Source organism: Thermobia domestica, chromosome 5 (genome assembly GCF_964235325.1).
Source record: "Thermobia domestica chromosome 5, izTheDome1.hap1.1, whole genome shotgun sequence".
NCBI classification, from domain to species: Eukaryota; Metazoa; Arthropoda; class Insecta; order Zygentoma; family Lepismatidae; genus Thermobia; species Thermobia domestica.
Genome location: NC_137458.1, coordinates 271,447,259 through 271,470,682, shown reverse-complemented (window position 1 = coordinate 271,470,682; position 23,424 = coordinate 271,447,259). Strand labels below are relative to the sequence as shown.

General features: G+C 37.7%; 3 protein-coding genes across 4 annotated transcripts in view; all 3 read right to left on the bottom strand.

The window, feature by feature from the left end:
- LOC145684849 (cuticle protein 19-like) overlaps positions 1 to 8,555 on the bottom strand; it is a 77,951-nt gene extending 69,396 nt beyond the window's left edge. Inside the window, exon 1 of one of the 2 annotated variants that reach the window (XM_081757214.1) lies at positions 8,363 to 8,555. The gene's annotated coding sequence lies outside the window, so the exon portion shown is untranslated. Of the gene's footprint in view, positions 1 to 5,483; positions 5,628 to 8,362 lie in introns of those variants that run through there. The other variant, XM_081757212.1, reaches the window with a different exon arrangement.
- LOC145685529 (zinc finger MYM-type protein 1-like) lies at positions 3,359 to 3,760 on the bottom strand. Its single transcript, XM_081757928.1, has one exon. The coding sequence runs from the start codon at positions 3,758 to 3,760 to the stop codon at positions 3,359 to 3,361; it is 402 nt and encodes a 133-aa protein (XP_081614054.1).
- On the bottom strand, positions 3,993 to 5,405 carry LOC145685528 (zinc finger MYM-type protein 1-like). Its single transcript, XM_081757927.1, has one exon. It carries the CDS (start codon positions 5,403 to 5,405, stop codon positions 3,993 to 3,995), a length of 1,413 nt encoding a protein of 470 aa, XP_081614053.1.
- Positions 8,556 to 23,424: the final 14,869 nt, after the last annotated feature.

Here is a 23,424-nt window from a genome sequence, read left to right as displayed (position 1 = left end):
ATGCCTGTCCATAATATTTAAAGGAAACTTCTAGAAATGTTTATATTTTTGTTTTCTTTCATAGCTTTCATTAACACTTTTCCAAGAACTACAGATAATTATGATGGATAGATTGAGACAACTTACAATCACAATAATAAAAACAATAAACAACGTAGCCTCTATTCTGAAAGAAACAATAATTACTCCAACTTTTGAATGTGTACCATTTTCCTCAAGAATTTCTTGACATCTTTTGAGGATACATAATCAGTTAATGCTTTTTCTATTCTTCCGTCCAATTCTATGTACGCTTGTTGTCTACGTTTCCCTTCAATGTTTAAAGGTCTTCTTTGATACAGCTAGCTGCTGTACACAGCCTCATTTTTTAGATACTTCTAAACAACACACTTAGGAGTTGATTTACTTATTAATGATTTGATTCTGTAATTCCACCTTCAACAACATTATTCGTTCTGTGCTCTTGATTCGAGTAGTTTCACATGAATATGTCAATACCAGTATTATTTAACCGGCATTATTTCTTAATCACTGTTCTGCAAGATAATCTAAAAACCTAAAGTCTTTCGTGATGTGATGCATCTTCGATAATGGAAAGCCACCCAATAGCAATATCATCTACAGGGAGAAATGGTAGGGCAAAAGAAATTCTGAGGCGGAGCCTCACCTCTGGAACTGATTTATAGTTGAGTCCTAATTCCTGAACCTTCCTCCACAAGCACTGATTAAAATGGAACTTACACCAAGTAATGTGCGTTTCCTGGAACAGTGTTCTTCGAGATGTTATTGCTTTTTGCTCGAAACGTAATTTGCTTAATTTCGGATTCCAATCATAATATTAACCTTCACCAAACTGAAAAACTCTGATATCTCTTACTATCTCTTGCTGGTAAAAGGACGAAGATCCAAGGCACAAAATTTGTTTCCTTCAAGATATGTTCCCGTTCTTGAAATTTCAATATTGTCTGTACTGAAAACCCTGATGAGAAACGCATGGTTTCTTAGATGTTTCGATTATTGTGATAGTTTCCATTAAGCAGCCCGCGTGATCTCCTCTTATATATTCATGACCTACTAAAATCAGCCAAACAGAATGAATCACATATATTAGGCTGTTGCATCTGCATACCCAACCTCTTTATTAATGTATTCATTCTAATTTAGATTAACGGGGTTGAAACGGATGATTTCGGCGCACGTTCCACGGTGTGTATCGCAAATGTCCTACTGTTTAAGGGAAAGTTTTGAACAGTACCGCAAATATCCCAGAAAAACTGGTGTTCTGGTTTTACCGCAAATGTCCTGATACCTAGAAAACTAATGAGTTCAAGCAATGACCATCCGGATTCTCTAAGATTTAAGTACAGATAAGAGGGTATATAATGGAAAAGCATTCTACGTAAAAATATTGAAGCCATTGAAGAACCTTATACACAGCAGGGAACAGTAACATCTGCATTAATTGAAGGTATATATACTTGAGAAACTCGGCACTACATGATGAATTATTTACAACAGTACCAGTGTTGTCAACGGCTTGAGCGGATCGGATCACGGCTCAGTAACCACCGAGCCGAGCCGAAAAGTGAGCCAAGGAAAGAACATCATTAGAAAATTAACAGGCATCATAAAAAAATGAATTTGTTAGCAAGTGTGAACCGGAGGTTTTAATATTTTATCCCATTTAGAACATACATAAGTATAAATTAACTAAACAAGCAACTGAAAAGTTCTTCCTCCGAAAGAACATTTTACAAGCAAATGAAGAAAGTGATGAAGTAAGAAAATTAAAAGTTCTGGAAAGAAATTCTGATTGATAAACGCAACTGGACTAGGCCAACTGGGGATACAACTTAAGGAAAAAAAAAAGAAAAATGAAATCTTTGAGTTTTACGTCCGACGGTTATGCTAAAGGGGGTGGTTATGATGAGTAATGAATGAAGTGGGAGAACCCCGAGGAAACCCACGCACACGGTGTTTGTCCACCACAAAGTTCACTTGAAGGGGGCTGCAATCGAACCCGGAACCCCAAGCACCAGAGGTGAACGCTCTACTACTGAGCCACCGGGGCCCTTAAGGATAAGGAAAGAAAAGCGCACCAAAGACAATAACTCTAGAGTTGTGGGGAAAGTTGTCCAAATAGACTTTTCTTTTTATTTACATTTAAAAAGAAATAAAATATATTTCCATGACGGAATAAAATTCCACTAATATAATAGACATCTAAATTAGAAATACCGAAAGACAGCTGAAAGTAAGGAGAAAACAGCAATTTCACATCAGGTTTCAAAGAGAATACACAACAGCAAGCGAGTAAGCAGAAAACAGCGTTACTTCTCCTGTGGTTCTGTCCCGAGCGAGTGTCAAAGGTGACGTCATTGCACGAGTAGGACAGAAACGCGTTCAGTGATGAACTTACCAAGGCAGTAACTACTGTATTTACTCCACGGAGTCCGACGCTCTATAAAGTGCCTTTTATCTAAACAGGATTATGCGCGATCAACATTATAACTGTTACATTTTTCATTCTCTGTTGCAAGAAAATAATTGACATAAGGATAGGACCTGTACTTAAACGAAAAATTACATAAATGGTCTGGTAGTTTTAGATAGAACGATCCGTCAACTGGAGGTGGGGTAAGTTCTCAAACATTTAAATATACGACGTCTTATGTAATTGCACTACGCAACCAGTTACTAGAGAACAAGCCCCAAAGTATGACTGGTATCAAAACGATACAATACGAGACTACTTACAGTATTAGTCCCCTTTCAATCGACAAATAGCTATCTCAGTCTCGTCTCGATAGTTCCGAAGTAAATTGTGTGAAATTATTGCACACTAAATTCGACAGTAGATAAATAAAATATACTTCCAAAAGTTCTCCCTATTACTTCAGAATATATCCTGGATGCCCATTTTCTACTAGATAAAGTATGAATTTTAGCAATTCATATACAATATTCAAAAATGCATATGTCTATTTCCATTAAATATAACCATTATATATATTTGAGATCAGTGGCGGCTCGTGAGTATATGATACGGTAGTGCCAAAACGTACATAATAAAAATGTATTTGCGTAAAAAAAAGAAGAAGAAGAAGTAATGCAAAGGCACAAATAACATCATTTTAGAATTATTTTCTTACATTGTAACATTATATATATATATATATATATATATATATATATATATATATATATATATATATATATATATATATATATATATATATATATATAATGAAGCTGTTTGTGCCTACATTAAACTTACTATAAACATAATGCAAAATGAATAGTTTTTAACTTACCTAGCATTGGTGACTTCTGTTGGGAGCGGTAAGATGGTAGAAGCCTAATGGGAGCGGTAAACAAAGTCCATCCGACGATTCTTCTGTTTGGCAAATTTGTCAATGACCTTCCAATTGACATCACTTATATCGTTCACAAAACTTTTCTCGCACGATAACATTCCTAAAGCACCGAGTCTTTCCTCTTTCATACTGTTCCTGAGGAATGTCTTTATCCTCTTCAAGGCAGAAAAACATCTTTCAGCCTCAGATGTAGACATCGGCATTGTGACTAGCAATTTTAACAGCTTTACAGTTTCACTAAATGATTCACACAAACCGTCTTCGATGAGTAGAGACAAAAGTGGAACAGCTCCAGAAATAGTTTTTAGCTCTTCCCTTTCATACAGCACTGCAAGTTCATTCTTCAGTCTATTCTTTATTAAAACAGGATACTTGTCTACCATTTCACTAAGGTATTCGTCAGGGAATCTTACGTGATAGTTGTCAAATTCTTCAACTAGGAATAGGTTAGTAGCTATGAGATGACCAGAAAATTCAAATTATTTTTAATTTCCACTACTATTGTGTCACACACTTCCATCGCATCTCTTTTCATGGTGTCTAGTTCTTTATTATCAGTGCGTGGCCTTTTTGATGGAATGTTATCAAATTCCAACTCATTCCGAACTTCCTCAATTATAAGATCAATTTCCCCCTTACTTTCTGAATGCCCATTTCGAAATTGTGAATTTGTTCCCTGACTTTAACGGGATCTGTGATTTTCTTCTGCAACTGTGAAAAAATTATCTCAACGTGAGGCATGATTCTATGTAAAAATGTTAGCCAGAATACAAATGTACGATCTTGAAGCCTCAGTTTATATGCTCCAGCTTGTTCAATGGTACTGTGCAATTTAACATCTTCACTGTTTTGAATTGTTTCCATTACCTCAATCAGTTCTTTTCTGTACTCATACACTACATTTACTCCACGCGAATGAAAGTTCCATCTGGTTTGTGATGTACGAGGCAGTCTTCTCTGTACAATAGCATCGAGGATTTTTGTTCTTTCCGTTGATTGTGAAAAAAATGCACATATCCCAGACAAATGTGCGAAGAAGATACGAGCATGGCGGTTTATGGATGCTGTACGAGACATTATGAGATTAAATAGATGCGCATAACAGTGGATGTGATTTGCATTAGGATATTTATCTTTTATGATTTTTTGCACCCCATTTGTGCATACACTCATAACCGAAGCACCATCAAAACTTTGTGCTATTAGTTTCTCTGGATTTTCGCTGAGCAAGGAATCCAGTTGGTTTAATATGCAATTTGCTATTGCACGAGCACCATGACCATCGGGATTTACAAATTTCCAGAATCTCTCTACTGGGATTCCCCCAACGATATACTTCAGTACTAAAACTAACTGAAACTGGGTAGATATATATGTTGTTTCATCAGCTATAATGACAACGTAATCCACACTTCTTATTTCTTTAGCTACTTCATCATGATACACTTGTAACATACAGGAAAGAAGTTCGTTTTGTATTGTTTTTGACGTGCCTTTGAACACGGATGACTGACTTAGGTGGCTTTTCAAATCTTTATCCAGTTCTGCACTGAAATCAATTAATTCTCGAAAGACACCTTTGTTTGAAGAGTCCTCAGACTCATCATGCCCCCTTAATGCAAGTTCTAAAGCTCCGCAGAAATGAATGCAGTTTATAATCAAATTCAAAATGTATCTGTTTTTATTTACTTGTTCATTATGCTTAACTATGGACTGATGATATTGAGAATCCAGCCGAGCTTGGATATTTGTCTTCCCTAACAAAGACAAACTTAGTACATTGTTCAGATGTACTGCTGACTTTTCGAGTTTTTTAATCTTATCCCAAATATGCACTAAGTCTGTGACGCCAGATTTTGTCCAGCTTGCGTCCCCCCCCCCAAACAACATACACGGAAAACAGAATAAAGCATTGGCTACATCACAATCACAAATCCAACTGTTTTTCAAATATATGTTCATGTTAAATTGACGCAATCTTTCCTTATTGCGGATCACTTGCTTAACAGACAATTTTAAATTAGGCATTGGCCTTCCTAAATGTTTAACACTTAGTTTATCGTCATATGATAGGGATGAAAACGGAATTTTCAGTAAATTACTTACCGCATTTATCGTAATGTATTGTCCTGGTTTCACGGAAAATACTTATAAATAGGAAGAAAGAAGGAAACAACATTACACTTAAATACACGCCATCAAAACTTCGCAAAAATATATAATTCGCAAGTTATACACACACACACCACATTCAACACCCAAACATTCATGCGCACAATGTGTTTTTTTCTATTACCGGGGGGAAAAGCATACCTGCGTTGACAACACAATAACGAAAAAAACTCCAAATCGATTTTTTGGGAGGGTCAAATCCATATGGTACATATTGATATGTAATAAGTAGCTAGTTTGGAAAAACTGCAATAGAAACAAGTGAATTAGGAATCACGTGTTGGAATTCCAGGCGACTGTAGCTCCGAAACAATGCCCCCTCTCCTAACGAAACAAATCTCCCGCTTCGAGCCACATTCAATCGTGGCACAAAACGCTAGTTATTTCTCCGTACTTTTCTCCTGCTCTGCAACTAACGAGCATGCGCACAAACCATTTTTAGAACAGTCGGGAGAGCAACGTAGAATTTGGCACGAACAGAGTAGAAAGATATGTACTGCTAGCGCGCGAGTAACTCTGAGCCACCGCGCAACTCAAACCAGCATCTCGTGAGCAATGATGACATTCCAAGTAAAGTACTGTGCGTAAAATTGAGAAATGTATTTAGTAAGAGGCAAATTATATTATTTATATTATTTTGTTGTATTATTTGTGGTAGTGCCATGGCACATTGGCTCTCCCCCAGCGGCCGCCGCTGTTTGAGATTAGTTTTCCCAGTAGAATACGTATTTGAATCGGAATGAAATAGTACGAATCCATTTCCAGCAGGAGCAACTTAATAAACTTGCCGCTAACGAAGAATAAAGCCTTGGGCTTTCTTGGTATCTGGAGTGTCATTATTCACTTCAGCGACCCCGAAAACTATTGAATAGACACTCATATCTTTCAATTACGAATTTTTAGGACGTCGAAAGCTTTGGATTTAACATTAATATCGTTCATTTTCGATTATTTTTATATGTTCCTGTGTCTCCCATAATAGAACTAGAGGTGATACGGGTTTCGATTCCCGTCAGGAGTCGTGTGGTTCGGGTTCGACGTTAAGTCGTAGATGCATGTCTTGTATAGAGTAGTAGCTGAAAGACACGCTGAGCTCTATATCACCTCACCTCGTGAGATATTCTACGTTTGCATAATTTCTAAACCACTTTTCTTTCTTTCAATCTCCTCCTTCCTCTTAGGACACGCATAGGTTCAAACAGAAACATTCTTCACGGTTGGAGGACGCAAGGCTACTGTACCATACTGTACAACCCTTATGGGACTAGGTGTGAGTTGCGCAGTTTGAGTAGCACGCACGAATAAACCACGCTTACATTTATTATGTATAATTAATAAAATCTCATATTAGGACTTACTCTGCACGTCAAACTTTTAACATATGCGACTTTTTAAATTCTGAACTTCTTCTTCTGCTTTATTATTATTATTATTATTATTATTATTATTATTATTATTATTATTATTATTATTATTATTATTATTATTATTATTATTATTATTATTATTGCAATAGCTATATGAAGCAATTATCTCGGCAAACTTGGTTAATACACATCATTAAGCAACCAGTAGTTGTAGAAATCAGGCTTTTCCAACAGAAGTTGTTAGTTCAATCGGTAGAGCGCTGAACCATGGATTCAAGGGTTGCGAGTTCGAATCTAGTCTAAGTCAAAAGATTTTTTTCCTTATATAATTCTTGAAATGGGAATGTTTCTCTCTTCACCTTTATCTCGTAATTTTGAATAGGGATGTTTGGATGTGAAAGAAAAAATATACTAGAATATAAGAAAAGAGAGGTAAATTACATGATACCCTTTGCAATTTTTAACTATATTTTCACCTATCTAGGACGTTTCTAAAAAGTTCAGACTTCTAGACCTCCTTTTCGCTCTCTTATGTGACCTTTAACTAATTTCTACAGTTACTTAGTGAATCACATATACATATATTACAGATGTCGTATCTCTTTCTCTTCTCTCTACATCATGTCTGGAGATGAATGTTTTGACAATAGGTTACAAACACGATTTTAAAAAATAATACGATCTGCGATATTAGTGATACATATTGTGGTGTTTAACTTAACATATAAAACAATAAATAGAAAAACTGAGAATACGAATCTTTTCGTGCACTGATGCTTCAATAACAGTGAACTGATGCTTCAAATCTGTGTCTTTACTCCCTTCACCTATGTTAATTCCCTAGTCAAAATAAAAACTCTTCAAAATTAATCACAAATTCTTATACAACCATCCCTTCCTTGGAGTACTGCGCGGTCACATACCCGTCACTGCGATGTAAAGGCACTTATGGCGACGAGGATACAACCAACTTTCTTTTCTTTTTGCTTTTGTTCATCGTGAGTTTATTAAATTTATTTTGAATATTTCTTCCGAAGTGACTCCAGAATGCTAAATTGTATGAAGCTATTAACTGAATACTGGCCAATAAATAGCCTCTCTTAAACATATGTACTGTAGGATCCAATGATGTTGTTCTGCTTGAATTTGGATCTGAAATATGCAGTTGATAGTGAAGCTCATGTGAGCCTCACATTGTATTTATGAATATACAATATTTGGCATAATTTGATTGCAATTTGTCTTAAAATCCTCATATATGCCTTCTGCATCTGAATGCCCCACCCCAAATTTACAGAGAAATCGGCGCCCTTGATTGAAGGGGGTTAAATTAACCCAACTGAACTCAGAGGTACGAAGATGCAATTCAAAATGAAATAAGTGTCCTCTCCTCCAGCACCATATACAAGCACCATAAGCCTTGTAATATTCTTGTACACAACATACCTGTATTTACTATAGTAGAATGAAAGTTAGTTAACATTCAACCTGCTGATTCCTTCATGTTGGACTGTAGCCACCTTGCCGCCGGTTCCTCGATTCCACGTCTTGTCCTTAGAGGCAAAGAAATCAGTAACTGCTTTTTCCGCCTCCTGCTGATAGGTGAAGCATCGTGATTTCAGGAAATGTGCCATGGATTGAAACAGGCAGTCATCTGAAGGGACAAAGTCAACACTATATGCCGGGTGACATCAGTTCGAGTCACCAAATTACTACATTTTTTGTTGCGTTTGCTAGCCGAGTGTAGTTTTGCATTCTCTTGTTATAGCAGAGCGCGCTAACAATTCAGCAATGTGGAATATTTTCGGCGTAGTGCAGCATACATCCGCTCCAATTGTTCGCAATAAAGATCGACATTGCTGGTACGGCCGTTAGGAATGAATTTGAAATGATTAATCCTCTAGTTGTTCTACCACACATAGAGCATGACTTTATGGTCGAAAGGAACTTGTTTGACGATCGATTCTGGAAGTTGGTCCTGCTCAACCACTATTTTTGCACATTCGAATTTCAGAAAAATACCCAATTTTCGTCGTACGTTACAATCCATTTCAGGAAATGTACATCACATGGATTGTGCTGCAGTTGGTGGCACATATGCACCCTCCTCTGGGTCTGAGCTGGGGTCAATTCATGTGGTACTGTACAGTTCTTGTAGCTCGACGTACTGTAACAGAAGTAAAATTAAGAATTTGGGGATTTAGAACTGACAAGCCCATCCTAACATTTTGCAAATTAAATTTTTTAGAACAGAGGTAATGCGTTCGTAACCTAGGTTGCTTAACAAATGAAATTTAATACTTCTTAATTCAAAACAGATTGTTATGTGAGAAGGTGAAAGAGAAAGGATAAACTTAGGACAGGTAAAAGTTTATACAGCCTTATCTAGAACATTCAGCCATCCTCCGTCGATGATTTTTTCGGTGTACTGTCGTTTTCCTTCAGAACATAATCTGGGTTATAGACTACAAGACAACTCTAACAGAAGCTCGGCACGGAAGCAACAAAGTTAGAATAAATTTATAGCTTAGAATAATGCTGAGCATGAACGCATCCTAATAACAAAATCATTTTTGCCGTTGATAAAAAAGAATGCGTTACCCTTGGTTATAAAGATAAATAAAATTTAGGTTCCAAAATTAAGTCGCGGAGAGTCCCTATCTACATCGTCGCCGTTAGTCAACTCTTTCTAACAATGTGTTTTCGCTATATAGTCCAGTCAAAATAAGGATTGACCTTGAACAAATTGCAATAGAAATTAAACATGCGCCAAAATGATGCTGAGCACATTCTAAGCAAACCTGAAAAGTCCTCACGAATATTCAATCTGGAAGGTCGTTAAATCCAATATGGTCGCCGTTGGTGGTCATTTACGGCAGACATAATAACAAACGGAGTAATTATGTGAAATTGTAACAAAATTACAGACTCAACATCCCTGATAAAAGATGTTCTCCAACATGTGTCCTTTCGAATGAAGCATTGAACATACCTCTAATATACAGGGTGTCTCGAAAGTCCTCTGATATAGGGTAACTCTGTTATTATCAGAGTTACAACAAAATGTAAGAAGGGAAACCGTCTCCAAATATGGTGTTTTCAATCTGAAGTGAAGGAATTTCTTAAATTGGACGAGCCTTTTATGTTGTGCACTCTTTATGTGCCGAATGTTAAATGAAAATGCAACGTTGCCATTTACAGGGAGGTGGATAAATTTTGTAAGAGTATGAAGAATGGAGGAGTGAAGAAATACAGTAACTTCACTCACTTATATTGTGGGTCCCAGTAAATGTCAACGTTGCATTTTCATTTAACATTTGGCGTATAAAGTGTGTATAGTCCTAACGGCTCGTCTGATTTAAAAAGATTCTTCACTTTAGATTGAGAACATGATGTTTGGAGGCGGTTTCCCCTCTTACATTTTGTTGTAACTCTGATAATAACATTGTTATCCTATGTCAGGGGTCTTTTGAAACACTCTATACTTCATTCATTATCTACACATAGTAGGCCCTTTATGCTTCTTGTGAGTGTAAATGTAACTCTGTTTGTAGTTATTGTTTTCAAATGGCTGAATGATTGAATACTGAAACTGTAACTGATGATTTTAATTTTATTTATCTCAGAAGTAATGTCAAGGAACTCAGAAAGTGAGTGAATTATGTGCAGCTGCACTGACTGCCGAACCTGGAAAAAAGTAATCAAGAATATCGAAAGAAATATGTGAATTTCAGTCAAATCAAGAAGGATACGCAATCAAGAATACCGTCCGATAAGAAGACATCTACAAGTAATTATTCTGCTTTCAAATTCGCCTGTATTTCATTTCGCTCTTTTTTTTTTTTTTTTTTTTTTTTTTTTTTTTTTTTTTTTTTTTTTGCGAAAGACCCAGTGTGCCGCATTGCTTGCATTGTAAATTTTAAAATAGGCAAGGGGATTCTAGAAAAGATAAGGAAATAGATGTCATCAGCTGAATACGAACCGAAGAAAAAAGGCAGGCCCATACAGTCTGAGAGAGAATACATTCTTGCGAGTATTTGAGTATTTGGGGATGAACGATTATAGCAGGGAAGGAATCGCTATAACTGGAATAAATGCTAAAGTAGAGTTGGTATATTCAAAGACACATCTGCTAGAATCCTTTAAGAGTTTTGCGATGAGCATATCAGAAAAAAATACCTTGGAGGAGGAGTTGAGATTAGTGTAAACTGCAGCAAAGTTAATGAGAGTGTGGAAAATAAAGTCCACGGAAACATCAAAATAGTACTACCCTTCCACTTACGAGTAAAATCTTGAGGTGTTAGGAGTATGTCCAAAAGAGATCGCTACAATTGCACACACTGAAAAAAAATCGCTTTCTTCGGTCAGTGAATAATGCAGTTAGCTCGACCAAAACTGATGCAAGCTCCACTACATATTGGTTTGGGCTTGCAGATGCACCACGATTTTGGTTCTCGCTTTCTATTGAACACCCTGTACCGTCACGGATATTGCATTTCATATTCTGAGATGCAGTATCTTTTCTGATATTCTCCTCATAATAGTCTTAAAGGATCCTAGCAGATGTCTTTTTGAAAGGAACAACATCTACTTTACCATTTATTTCAGTTACAGTGATTTCTTCCGCAAATAATTCCAATAGTTTAGCTTTCATGTGTCTGACAGAGTACGATTGCTCTTCTGAATAGCACAGCTCCTAATCCATAACCTTTAATAAATCACATATGGTAACCTACTATCATCGTTCATTCCCAAATACTTAACTACTGGCAAGAATGCATACTTTTTTTCAGTGTGCTTAGGCTTGCCTTTTTTCTTTGGTAGGTATTTACCCGATGAAATCTGCTTCCTCATCTTTCCTAGAAACCTCTTTGCTGTTCTAAAATTTACACTGCAAGTAGTGTGGTACACTGCGTCTTTCGCAAACAAATCTCTGACATCTTCACATAATTTCAATATTGTTTCTTGAAAAGTATTAGCTTTTAGTGCAATTAGACAGTGATCCTTCCACTTACCGTCATATCTATCAGGCTCACAAAAAAAAAAAAAAAAAAAAAAAAAAAAAAAAAAAAAAAAAAAAAACAAGAGCAAAATGAAATACTGGCGAATTTGAAAGCAGAATAATTACTTGCAGATGTCTTCTTATCGGACGGTATTCTTGATTGCGTATCCTTCTTAATTTGACTGAAATTCACGCCTTTTTTTTTTTTTTTTTTTGTATTCTTGATTACTTTTTTCCAGGCTTGGCAGTCATTGCAGCTGCACATAATTCACTCACTTTCTGAGTTCCTTGACATTACTTCTGAGATAAATAAAATTAAAATCATCAGTTACAGTTTCAGTATTCAATCATTCAGCCATTTGAAAACAATAACTACAAACAGAGTTACATTTACACTCACAAGAAGCATAAAGGGTCTACTATGTGTAGATAATGAATGAAGTATAGAGTGTTTCAAAAGACCCCTGACATAGGATAACAATTTTATTATCAGAGTTACAACAAAATGTAAGAGGGGAAACCGCCTCCAAACATCATGTTCTCAATCTAAAGTGAAGAATCTTTTTAAATCAGACGAGCCGTTAGGACTATACACACTTTATACGCCAAATGTTAAATGAAAATGCAACGTTGACATTTACTGGGACCCACAATATAAGTGAATGAAGTTACTGTCTTTTACACTAACGTGTCTATATCCAGCTCCCATTTCAAACATGCCTCCATTTATAATACTCTTACAAAATTTATCCATCTCCGTGTAAATGGCAACGTTGCATTTTTATTTAACATTGGGCGCGTGAAGAGTGTACATCACAAACGGCTGGTCCGATTTAAAAAATCCTTCACTTTAGATTGAAAACATCATATTTGGAGACGGTTTTCCCTCTTACATTTTGTTGTAACTGTGATAATAACAGAGTTACCCTATATCAGGGTACTTTTGAGACACCCTGTATATTAGAGGTATGTTCAATGCCTCATTCGAAAAGACACATAGTGGTGAACAACTTTTATCAGGGATGTTGAGTCTGTAATTTTGTTACAATTTCACATAATTACTCCGTTTGTTATTATGTCTGTGTCGTAAATGCCATATTGGATTTAACGACCTTCCAGATTGAACATTCTTTAGGACGTGTTCAGGTTTACTTAGAATGTGCTCAGCATCATTTTGGCGCATGTTTCATTTCTATTGCAATTTGTTCAAGGTGAAGTGTCTTTTTTTACGTACGTTGACTGGACTAATAGATTTGTTCCAAGGTATCAGTCGTTGAATTCCTAGTTGAATGTATCGAAGGCAGGCTGATTAAATGCAAAAAGTACAGGTTGACGCCAGATAAGGTGATCCTTAGGAATGTGGAGAAAGGAAAATCCGTATATTTATTCATTAAGAAATATATGAAACGAAAGAGTCACCACAAAAAGTAATTTATCTTATGTGCGGACTTATAAATGAACTGTAAGTTGTGTTGAAAGAAATTAAAATTAAAATATAATTTTAACATTATTGTGATAATGAAAATTTACTGTCCATGACTTCAAATAAATAATGTTTGTCGTTTTCACAAAATTTCAGTCCAATATATCACATGTCCAAAACTTGTTATTTTTATTATTATTATTTAAATCACGTAATTCTTCGTGTTGGGCACGATACCTCATAGTACAATACAGCAACTTCTGATAGTTTTCCCGATTTTGTGATGGCGACCCACGTGCACTCGGAGATGACGAGTTGGTTTGAAATTCATGATGTGGTGATAGATGGAGGTGCATGGGGTCCCTGGTTCGGTACCCGGCCAAGTAAGTTTATGATGGACAACATCGTGTTCGTAGATTTTCTCGGGGTACTTCCGTTTCCTCCCACATTCCCCTTTCACCAATTATTTCGTCATCATTCCCTCGCCTTAATCATCCGTCCTCTTTAGCTTAATGTGCATGAGCGTGAAATGTTTCATTTCATTTCATATCATTCTGTTCAGCTCGATCGTATTTATCCACTAGTGTGTGTGTGCGTATATATATATATATATATATATATATATATGTGTGTGTGTGTGTGTGTGTGCGTGTGTTTGGTCATTCTTTTTGGTTACATTCTAATAATATGTTAGGATTTTATACTGTATTTGTTAAGTTTTTTGGTTAATTTATGCTGCAATCTTGAAATCGCGGGAATTGAACTGTCGTTAGTTTGCCTCTTTACCTGAATCGTTATACATTTTGATTGGATTTGATTTTAGTTTAGCGTCGAGGCTATATGAGACGTGGGCCTATAGATTAACATGGGTCAGAACAACATGAGCTCCCTCAGGGAATCGAACCTGGGTCCCCCACAAGAAAGGCGCGTACGCTATCCGCTTAGCTACGAGGAAGTTTTGAATCGTAGAATAACACTTGTTGTTGTTACTATATACGAGTCTTTATAGGGAACCCTCATTAACAAAGAGGTAACAACTCATATGATGTCAACTTCACGGTCTTTGTTTCAAATTTGATGTTGATTTTTGTGCCTTGAGTGTGGAATTCAATTGGTATTCATTATGGTTGTATGCTACACCTTCGTTTATAGTAAGCCAGGTTACTTCCATTATTATCAGTTTATTTATTGACCTGATAGATCCTGAAAACAGTATATACAATAGATTACTTATCTCCACATCTCATTCTATCAACCATTAATAATTTTATTTGTAGATATGACTTTAGAATCATCATTTGGAAACAAATATATTTTCAATGTAGAGTATTAACATACTCGTAATACGTACAAAGTTCTTAATGCAGGTGGTTGACCTGAAGCGAACTATTTTGCTGGTGTTGGAAAAAGAAGGCGCGGCTCCATATCTGATTATATTTACGAGCTGCGGCTTCTGAACTGACTTCAGGGCCTCCGCCTATTAGCGCCACGTCTCTTTCTCTATTTAGCATCTCTTCTCTCGGTTTCGTTTTCTATCTACACCTGCATAAATTTTATTTATGCACTATAAGGACAAAATGTTTTCTTGTATGCGTTATCTAACTTCATTAAATATAATATCAGCGAGCATAGCTTCAGGTTCGATTCTCAGAGAGAGCAAAAACAACTTTGTTTCTTTTTAGTATTCACTCAACGTCATGAGATAATTGGAAAGGTACTTCAATCATAGTAACACACCTGTAGACACGGGTACCCATAATTCCAACGGCTTGGGCGCACCTCCCTCAAATTTACCTTTCTTCTCCAAATTTAACATATTTCTCCAAATTTATCACCCTTCAAATTTACCACTCTCCCAGCAAATTTACCCTTTCTTCCCAAATTTAACATTCTTCTAGCAAATTTATCTTCGTTCCTTCAAATTTACCTTTATTGCCCCAAAGGTATCATTTTCATCCAAATTTACCACTCACACAATTTACCACTTTCCCCGCAAGATTATCTTTCTTCCTCAAATTTCTATTCTCCGCGCAAATTTACCTTTGTTCCTTCAAATTTACCTTTGTTGTCCTAAACTTACCATTTTCTTCCAAATTTACCACTCTTCCCCTAAATTTACCTTTCTTCTTTCAAATTTACATTTGTTCCCCAAATGTACCAATTTCCGCCCAATTTACCACCCCCATATTTATCATTTTCCACGCAAATTTACCTTTCTTACCCCAAAATTACCATTCACTGTTACAAACGTACATTTGTTTTTGATCTAAGTTTACATCTTTAGTTTCGTTATATCATTTTTCAATAAAAAAAATGTTCCCACAAGCATTCTCATGGTTACAACCTGTGCCCTAAACCCACTTCTATGCATCTGTCCACGTGGGACCAGAGCAGGGGAAGTAGCAAGTAAACCACAAATCAACAGATATGTCGAAATTTCACGACCCCGAGTCTTGGGTTCAATCTCCTCGAGCACAAAAACTAATTGAGAGCAACACCGTGTGAGCACTGCTCCCATTAGTGGATGGAGAGCCGGAGCCCTAGTCTGAGTGAGGCCAACGAGGCTAGTAGGCTCAAGCATACACGAGCAAGTGTAAGCCCTAGTAAGAAAGCCCTCAGCGAGCGCTAGCTTAATTAAATTGATGAGCACGAGATCAAACTAGCGAGAAAAAATGAAATGAAATCTTTGAGTTTTACGTCCCACGATTATGCCGGTTAGGCTAAAGGAGACGGTGATGATGAGTAATGAATGAAATGGTGGAATGAAGAAAGTGGGAGGAAACGGGAGAACCCCGAGAAAACCCACGCACACGGTGTTTGTCCACCACAAAGTTCACTTGGCGGGGACTGGGATCGAACCCGGAACCCTAAGCACCAGAGGTGAACCCTCTACTACTGACCCACCTCGGCCCCACAAACTAGCGAGAGTCTCACTGAGGATGGTAAGTAGGGATGCGCACGAGTCGAGTCGAGACAGAATTTTCCTGAGAAAATTCGAGTCGAGGCACAGCTCTTTCAATAGAAAAATATACGTTTTTCGAGTCGAGACATCACTTTACAGCACATTTTCGAGACGAGACAGCCTCAAATCTTGTCTCGTGCGCATCCCTAATGGTGAGCAGAGGTTTAATCGAGTGCAAACAGGGCCAGATTCACCACTAGGCCCAGGCCCGGGGGTAACGGTCTTATGGGGCGAAAATTAGACGAAAACTTTATAAAGAAGTCGAAAAATTGTGAAATTTGAATAATAATAATAATAATAATAATAATAATAATAATAATCGTGATTAAAGGATTTAGGATTAGGATTTAGGTTTCTGGGCTTTCAGCATCTATGGCCATTTAGCCCGTCACATTTGAGAGATGACGTCCCTCGGCGAGCATAATGTCCGGGGAAAGGGAAGGAAGAAACGATTGGGAAAGGAAGGAAGCGGCTTGAAACCTATAAGTGAGGTACCACCCCGGCATTTGCCTGGTGTGAATGAGGTAAACCTCATTCTGGGTGGCTGGCCTAAAAAAGCGTGATACACTTTTCGACCGAGTGACCCCATCGGGAATCGAACCCGGAAAAACGTGATTAAAGTCCGAGTAAAAACTTCCAAAGTAATTTTTCTAACGAGCCTCGGCTTCAATTATTGGTGATGCAGAAGATGCTTGCATAGGGATGGACGAATAACATTGTTGTGCTGCTGCGCGGCGGGCCCCTGCAACATCCTAACACAATCAAAATTTATACAAAAAATGTTGAAACAAGGGTATGCATAAAATAAGTTTATATTGTTGAAATTTTCTACATCGGGACTACGGCCAGCAAACATTTTTCGAGCTAGGGGCGAAGAAACATTAAATTCGACTTTGAGCTCAAGTTTGAATCAAGCTTCAGTTTTAATCTCAGTCCCAGACCCTTTGAATATAATGAGCGTAAAGCCCTGCGGGCCAGAGTAAGACCCAATTGCAAAATGGAAACACAATCAAAATCCTTGATATTATGAAAAAGCAAAAAAGAAATTATGATTTTGTTTTTTTTTTTTTTTTTTTGCAAAAATTCGCAACCTCGCTACCTCAGTTTGGATTAAGGCCTAACTATATACCAAAAGTAATTTCATTTGACTTTGCAATTTTACCGTGATGATCAGGCACACATAGTTAGATTCAATTTTTTATATAATAATTTATATATTACAGTGATTCAAAAATGTATTTTTCCAGTAGTTAGCTCCTCTAAAAACTCACAGGTCTGGAAAGCTAAGTGTAGTATAAGCCCTATTGCTATTGTTACAATTACAAATATCAATATCCAAAAGCGCCTGAAGTTCATTTTTCACTTGGTTAGATATACTCATCTCAGGTAAGTAGACAGAAACAAATGGAAAAGGAAGGGAAATGAAGGTCTTGAAAGTAAAATGAAGACACATTTACCAGTCTTCAGAAGATACTGCCTACAATGCAGTGAGCAGAGTAGGTCGGTAGATCAGACTGAGTCGGTGGGTCGCAGTGGGTCACAGTGAGTGGTGGGTCCAGTGGGTCATGGTGGGTGGTGGGTCGCAGTGGGTCACGATGGGTGGTGGGTCACAGTGTCTCACATGCTGTTGACCCACGACTCACTTACCCAGTCAGAAAACTTGACCCACCGACCCACTGACGCACTCCATCTCTGCCGTGAACGTGTTCTTTGATATTTTTTCTACTGAAAGACCTTTGTCTTGTCTCATCTCTTGGGTAACTCTACAAATATTATATGCAACTACAAAATCCATACAACTGATCGTCATACACATTAGAGGTCTGCACGGGCCGGAATTTTTAGCCCGGCCCGTAAATTTACAAGGTTAGGCCTGACCCGAGTCCGAAATATGGCTCGATCCCGGCCAAAGCTTGAGTCTGATAATCAAATGAGCCCGAAATAAGCCCGAATTACAGAAACTTAGTAATCAACGCAAAATTGTATTTTTATTTACAGCAATTAGAGGTTTAATTTTGCAGTTGTACTTTAAAAGTTCTCCAGAAAGAATGGTGCAATATATGTCGTTGTACAGCATTTACGTATTTAGGCTTGAAAAGACCCGAAAATACGGTTGTATATTTAAACATTCACAGCCCGAGCCCAGCCCAGCCCGGGCCCGAAGTGATATATGCACATTCAATCTTTAGCTTCATTGAATCTTGGCTATGATTGTAACGATGTTGTGATGAAGTGGTAGTTCAAAGGAAGTATTTCGCACAGTATAAACATAGATTCTCTAAACCTTCGTATGTTATATATATATATATATATATATATATATATATATATATATATATATATATATATATATATATATATATATATATATAGATATATATATATATGTATGTATTTATATATGTATTTATGTATGTATAGTCAAACATGTTTGCAAATTACTTCAAGGCTGAATCGTTACTTTTTTTTTTCTTCCAACATTTATAGTAAGAAAATCCAAGGCACAAATGATAAAATCGTGATACGTTTTCTCCCTTAAGATTGATATTTATATTCAATGGATAGATATATTGAAATAATCAGAAGAATGTATTTAATATTAATGAGAAATTGTCTGTATATATACACACACACAACGAACTAAGAACGGTTCGGAAAAGATTCACTGCTGCAAGCAGTGTTTTGTCCCTGTTGTAAAATCTGGGAAGTTAACGTACGAATATCTTCTTTGTTGATCTAAGAAAAATATATATACATAGGAATTAAATTTACAAACTTTTTTTTCTTGCACTAATAAAGAAGCTCTCACCAAGGACATTGCACTACGAGCATATCGTATGTCATCGAAAAGATAGGCGTTTAACACTTTCTGTCAGCGAAGTACTTCAGGATTATATCGTCCTCTTGATTAATGACAAGGTGGTGTTTTGCTTTTTAAGAGTTTAAGGTAATGGGACCACGCCAAGGTCAAGTGACACTGTTGCATAAATAAATAAAAAGGAAGAATTCTTCATTTTGTTGACAGCTTGTAAAACTCAACATCAATGTTGAACAAAATGTTTTTTTTTTCTTTAGTCTACTTTGTTTACCTTTCTTCTTAACTGTTTTCTACTCTAGAGCATTTTAAAAACAATCTCCATAGCAATCTTGAGGTCGCAATAAAAGGTTGTAGATTGCAAGAAACGTTGGCCATTTTACGTTACAAGTGTTGTCGGATGTTGAAATCAAATTTAGTAGTGAGGTTATGAATTCCTTCAGTGTTTATCCAGCGAGAATATGAAATGGTTAGCGCTTTTTTTCCGAAAAGGAAAACCCCACGTTCGAATCTAACTGTTATACAGTATATAAAGATAACCAAGAAAGTTCTGTCGCTTTTTCACCCACCAGCTTCGAACATCGATATGTCACTTGGGACGTACCTGGAAGATCAAAAATAGTCCCCATCAGCAACGATGATCTTCTGCCAACATTTTGAAAGGCCATGGATTCCATCGCGGTAGACCTTGGTGGGCTGTGAAGCGAAGTAGGTATCGAGTGCATTTTGCACCTCTACTAAAGATTTGAACTGGCGTCCTCTATGATGATTGTCCAAAGAATTGAACAGGTGATAATCGGACCGTGCAATGTCCGTGGGGTATGACGGATGCAATAGTGTTTCCCATCTAAGGAGTAAAATGGTGTCCCGGGTCATCCTAGATACGTGGGACTTAGTGTTGTCCTGTAACAGGAGGACCCCTTAGCAATTCAGAAGTGCTACTTCCAGAGCCTTGAGTTTTTCTTGAACACGGATCAACTGCTGACAGTATGCAGTTCCATTGATGCTCTGATCACCTCCTAGCAGTTCCCGATGCACGATGCCGCGAGTATTCCACTAAACACACAGGAGAACCTTCTTCTGGCGCAGTGAAGATTTTGGCTGTTTTGGAACCAGTTCTTGGGATGCTAACCAACGATGACGGCGCCGTGGAGCTTCGTACAGAACCTGCTTCTCATCACATGTCAACACACTGTCCAGAAATGGCCCCTTCCTCAGACGAGACCATAGATGTTCATTTTACTTCGACCTCACTCACCCTCGCCCTCGCAGTAGCAGTTGGCCCTCGCCCTCGTTCACCCTCGCCCTTGCGAATGATATTGTCCGTCGCCCTCGCGCGCCCTCACCCTCGCTGTTGAAACTTGTCCTCGCCCTCGCGCACCCTCGCCCTCGCCGTCGAAGCTTGTCCTCGCCCTCGCGCACCCTCGCCCTCGCAGCCAAAACTTGTCGTCGCCCTCGCGCACCCTCACCCTCGCCATCGAAGCTTGTCCTCGCCCTCGCGCACCCTCACCCTCGCCATCGAAGCTTGTCCTCGTCCTCGCGCACCCGCGCCCTCGCTGCCGAAACTTGTCCTCGCCCTCGCGCACCCTCGCCCTCGCCGTCGAAGCTTTTCCTCGCCCTCTCGCAACCTCACCCTCGCCATCGAAGCTTGTCCTCGCTCTCGCGCACCCTCACCCTCGGTGTCGAAGCTTCTCGCCCTCGCACATCCTCGCCCTTTTCGTCGAAGCTTTTCCTCGCCCTCGCGCACCCTCACCCTCGCCATCGAAGCTTGTCCTCGCCCTCGCGCACCCTCGCCCTCGGGATAGGAGTTGTCCATTATCCTCGCTCGATCTCGCCTTCGTGCTCAAAACTTTTCCTCCCCCCCAGAAGAGGAAACTTCTTTATTTTATATATACAAATAAAACGCATCCCAGAGTTTGGAGCTCTTAAAAGTAGCTCTAAGTAGCAGTATTACAACCCACCACCCCCACCAGAAGTCCGTCCTGGATCCGCCCTTGCTTAACATACGTTCTAAAGAAAGGAAACTAAACATATCATCGTATAACTTACTGTGGAACACCTAAAATGGAACAACTGTTACAATAGAGATCTCGGTCGATAGTGACGTTTACATCATTTATCAACAGTATCCAATGCCTTTACTTCAAAATGTTCCTTGAACTACGATGCAAGCATAAGTATTCAGCCACACAAGGGCGGCTCTCATGAGGGTGAGGGTGAAATCAAGGTTTGATGAGTGGCGGCATAGTGACTGCCGCGGAATATCTGTCAGAATTTGACGGTCAACACGTTGGCCATCCCTGATGTATGTAGCGTAACTGAGGAATTTGAACAAATTCAAAGGGAAAGATCTAAAGAGCTTAATTTTGAAACTCCGTCAGCAAACAAATAAAATACTTCAGAACACTATTGTTGAATTATCACTCGGAAATATATACCCACTCTAACCCTTAACATGAATGACTTCATTGATTTGAATGTGAATCTAAGTTAATTGGTATTTTAAAATATAAACTGAAATGTGTCAATGTGCTTGTAAGGTTAATTTCGATGCTCAAATATTGTTAATATTCACCACTAATAGAGATACATTTGTCCTACCTTAACAATGTTAACATTTTTAATTATTTTCAATAATTGCCATAAATATGAAACTTTGTCTCAAGAAACTACACTAGGGGCTAATTTGTGCACTTTATCACTTTGGTTTTGGTTCATTTTTGGCAGCTATCATTGCTGGAAAGTTTATTTTCAGTAATTCCCACAATTATGAAATGATACTTTCAAACGTTGTCTCAAGGATTCCTTACACTACAAATACGTAAAGGCAAATAAAAAATGAAATCTTTAGTTTAAGATCCCACTATTATGCAAGCTAAATGCTAAAGGAGACAGAAGTGAATGATGAAAGAAATAGTTGAATGAAAATGTGGTAGGAAACTGGAGAATCCCCAGAAAACCCACGAACACGATGTCCTCCACCACGAACTTACTTGGACGGGAATCGAACATGCGACCATTTCGAACAAAGGTAATTTCTCTATCGCTGAGCCACCGTTCCTCCCTAAATGGCACGCTCAGAGCTTTGCACCTCCAGGGGCCTTGGAAAGATTATCGAGCCTAAAATGATTTAGCACTGACTTTTATAAATCCACCAATTTAACAATTAATAATGTCGTGCAAACTTTAATACGTGCAAACTTTAAGATTGTAGTAATGAAAGAAAAGATGAAATATTTAGTTTAGCGCCCCAGAGTTATGTAACTGCTAAAGGAGATGGATGAAATTGCAAGTGAATGATGATGAAAGAAATGGTGGAACGGGAAAGTAAGAGAACAAACCTTTATTTTCTTTAGCACAAATAATTAAATGTGTAGATTAATTGATTTCCAGAAATTTTATTATAATTAGCAATTAAAAACTGAAAGGGCGATCACAAACTTTTCTTGCCCAGGACCTCGCAACAATTTGTTACACGCTGCCATACATCATTAAAACAGGAGTAGAGTGACTGAATTATTTTGCTCTGTGGTTGAAAAGTAATAACGCAAAACAGACAATTATTGACTTGAAGAGATAGGATAGTTTAAAAATTTTGACTGGGGAATAAAATCTTCATTTTTACGTCCTACGATTATCGCAGTCTTGTAGCCAACCTGGAACGAAAGAGATTCAGCCCACTGAAGATTCTTTGCGAATATCATTTCAATGTGAATTTCGAACAAAGATCTAAGCTTACCTTCATGCTTACGTTACGTCAAACAACTAACATATAAGGTGGAAATTATTCAACTTTTTTCATAAGATGTAATCCAGCTGACTAATTAAAATTTTATAAGCTTTATATGTTATATGTTGATTGATTAAATGTTGCACCTGATAATATTTAAATATGTAGTCGTTACTGCTTGTTACATAGTATTAGCGTGTGTAATAGTTGTATGGGGGAGAGGAGTATTTAAACGCTAATATTCTAAAGTGAAATATTTACATAAAAATTAGGATAATTAAACATTTTCAATAACTCCCTCTTAGACTTCGACTCTGGTTATAGGTCGATTATCGGTGATTACTGAAAGTTAATGATATTGAAATATACAAAGGAAGTTAGTATAGTGTCTAGCAAGCATGTCTGCTTTGCAGCAAGTCTCAGGTTCGATTCCCTTGAGTGAAGTTTGAACGCATTATGGTGGTTCGGATCCTACCATAAACTATAGATTCACGTACCATTTAGCATCGGCATCGGTGATGAATTATAAAGGGACATTAACTCTAATACGTCAGAATACAGACAGATCGACTGATT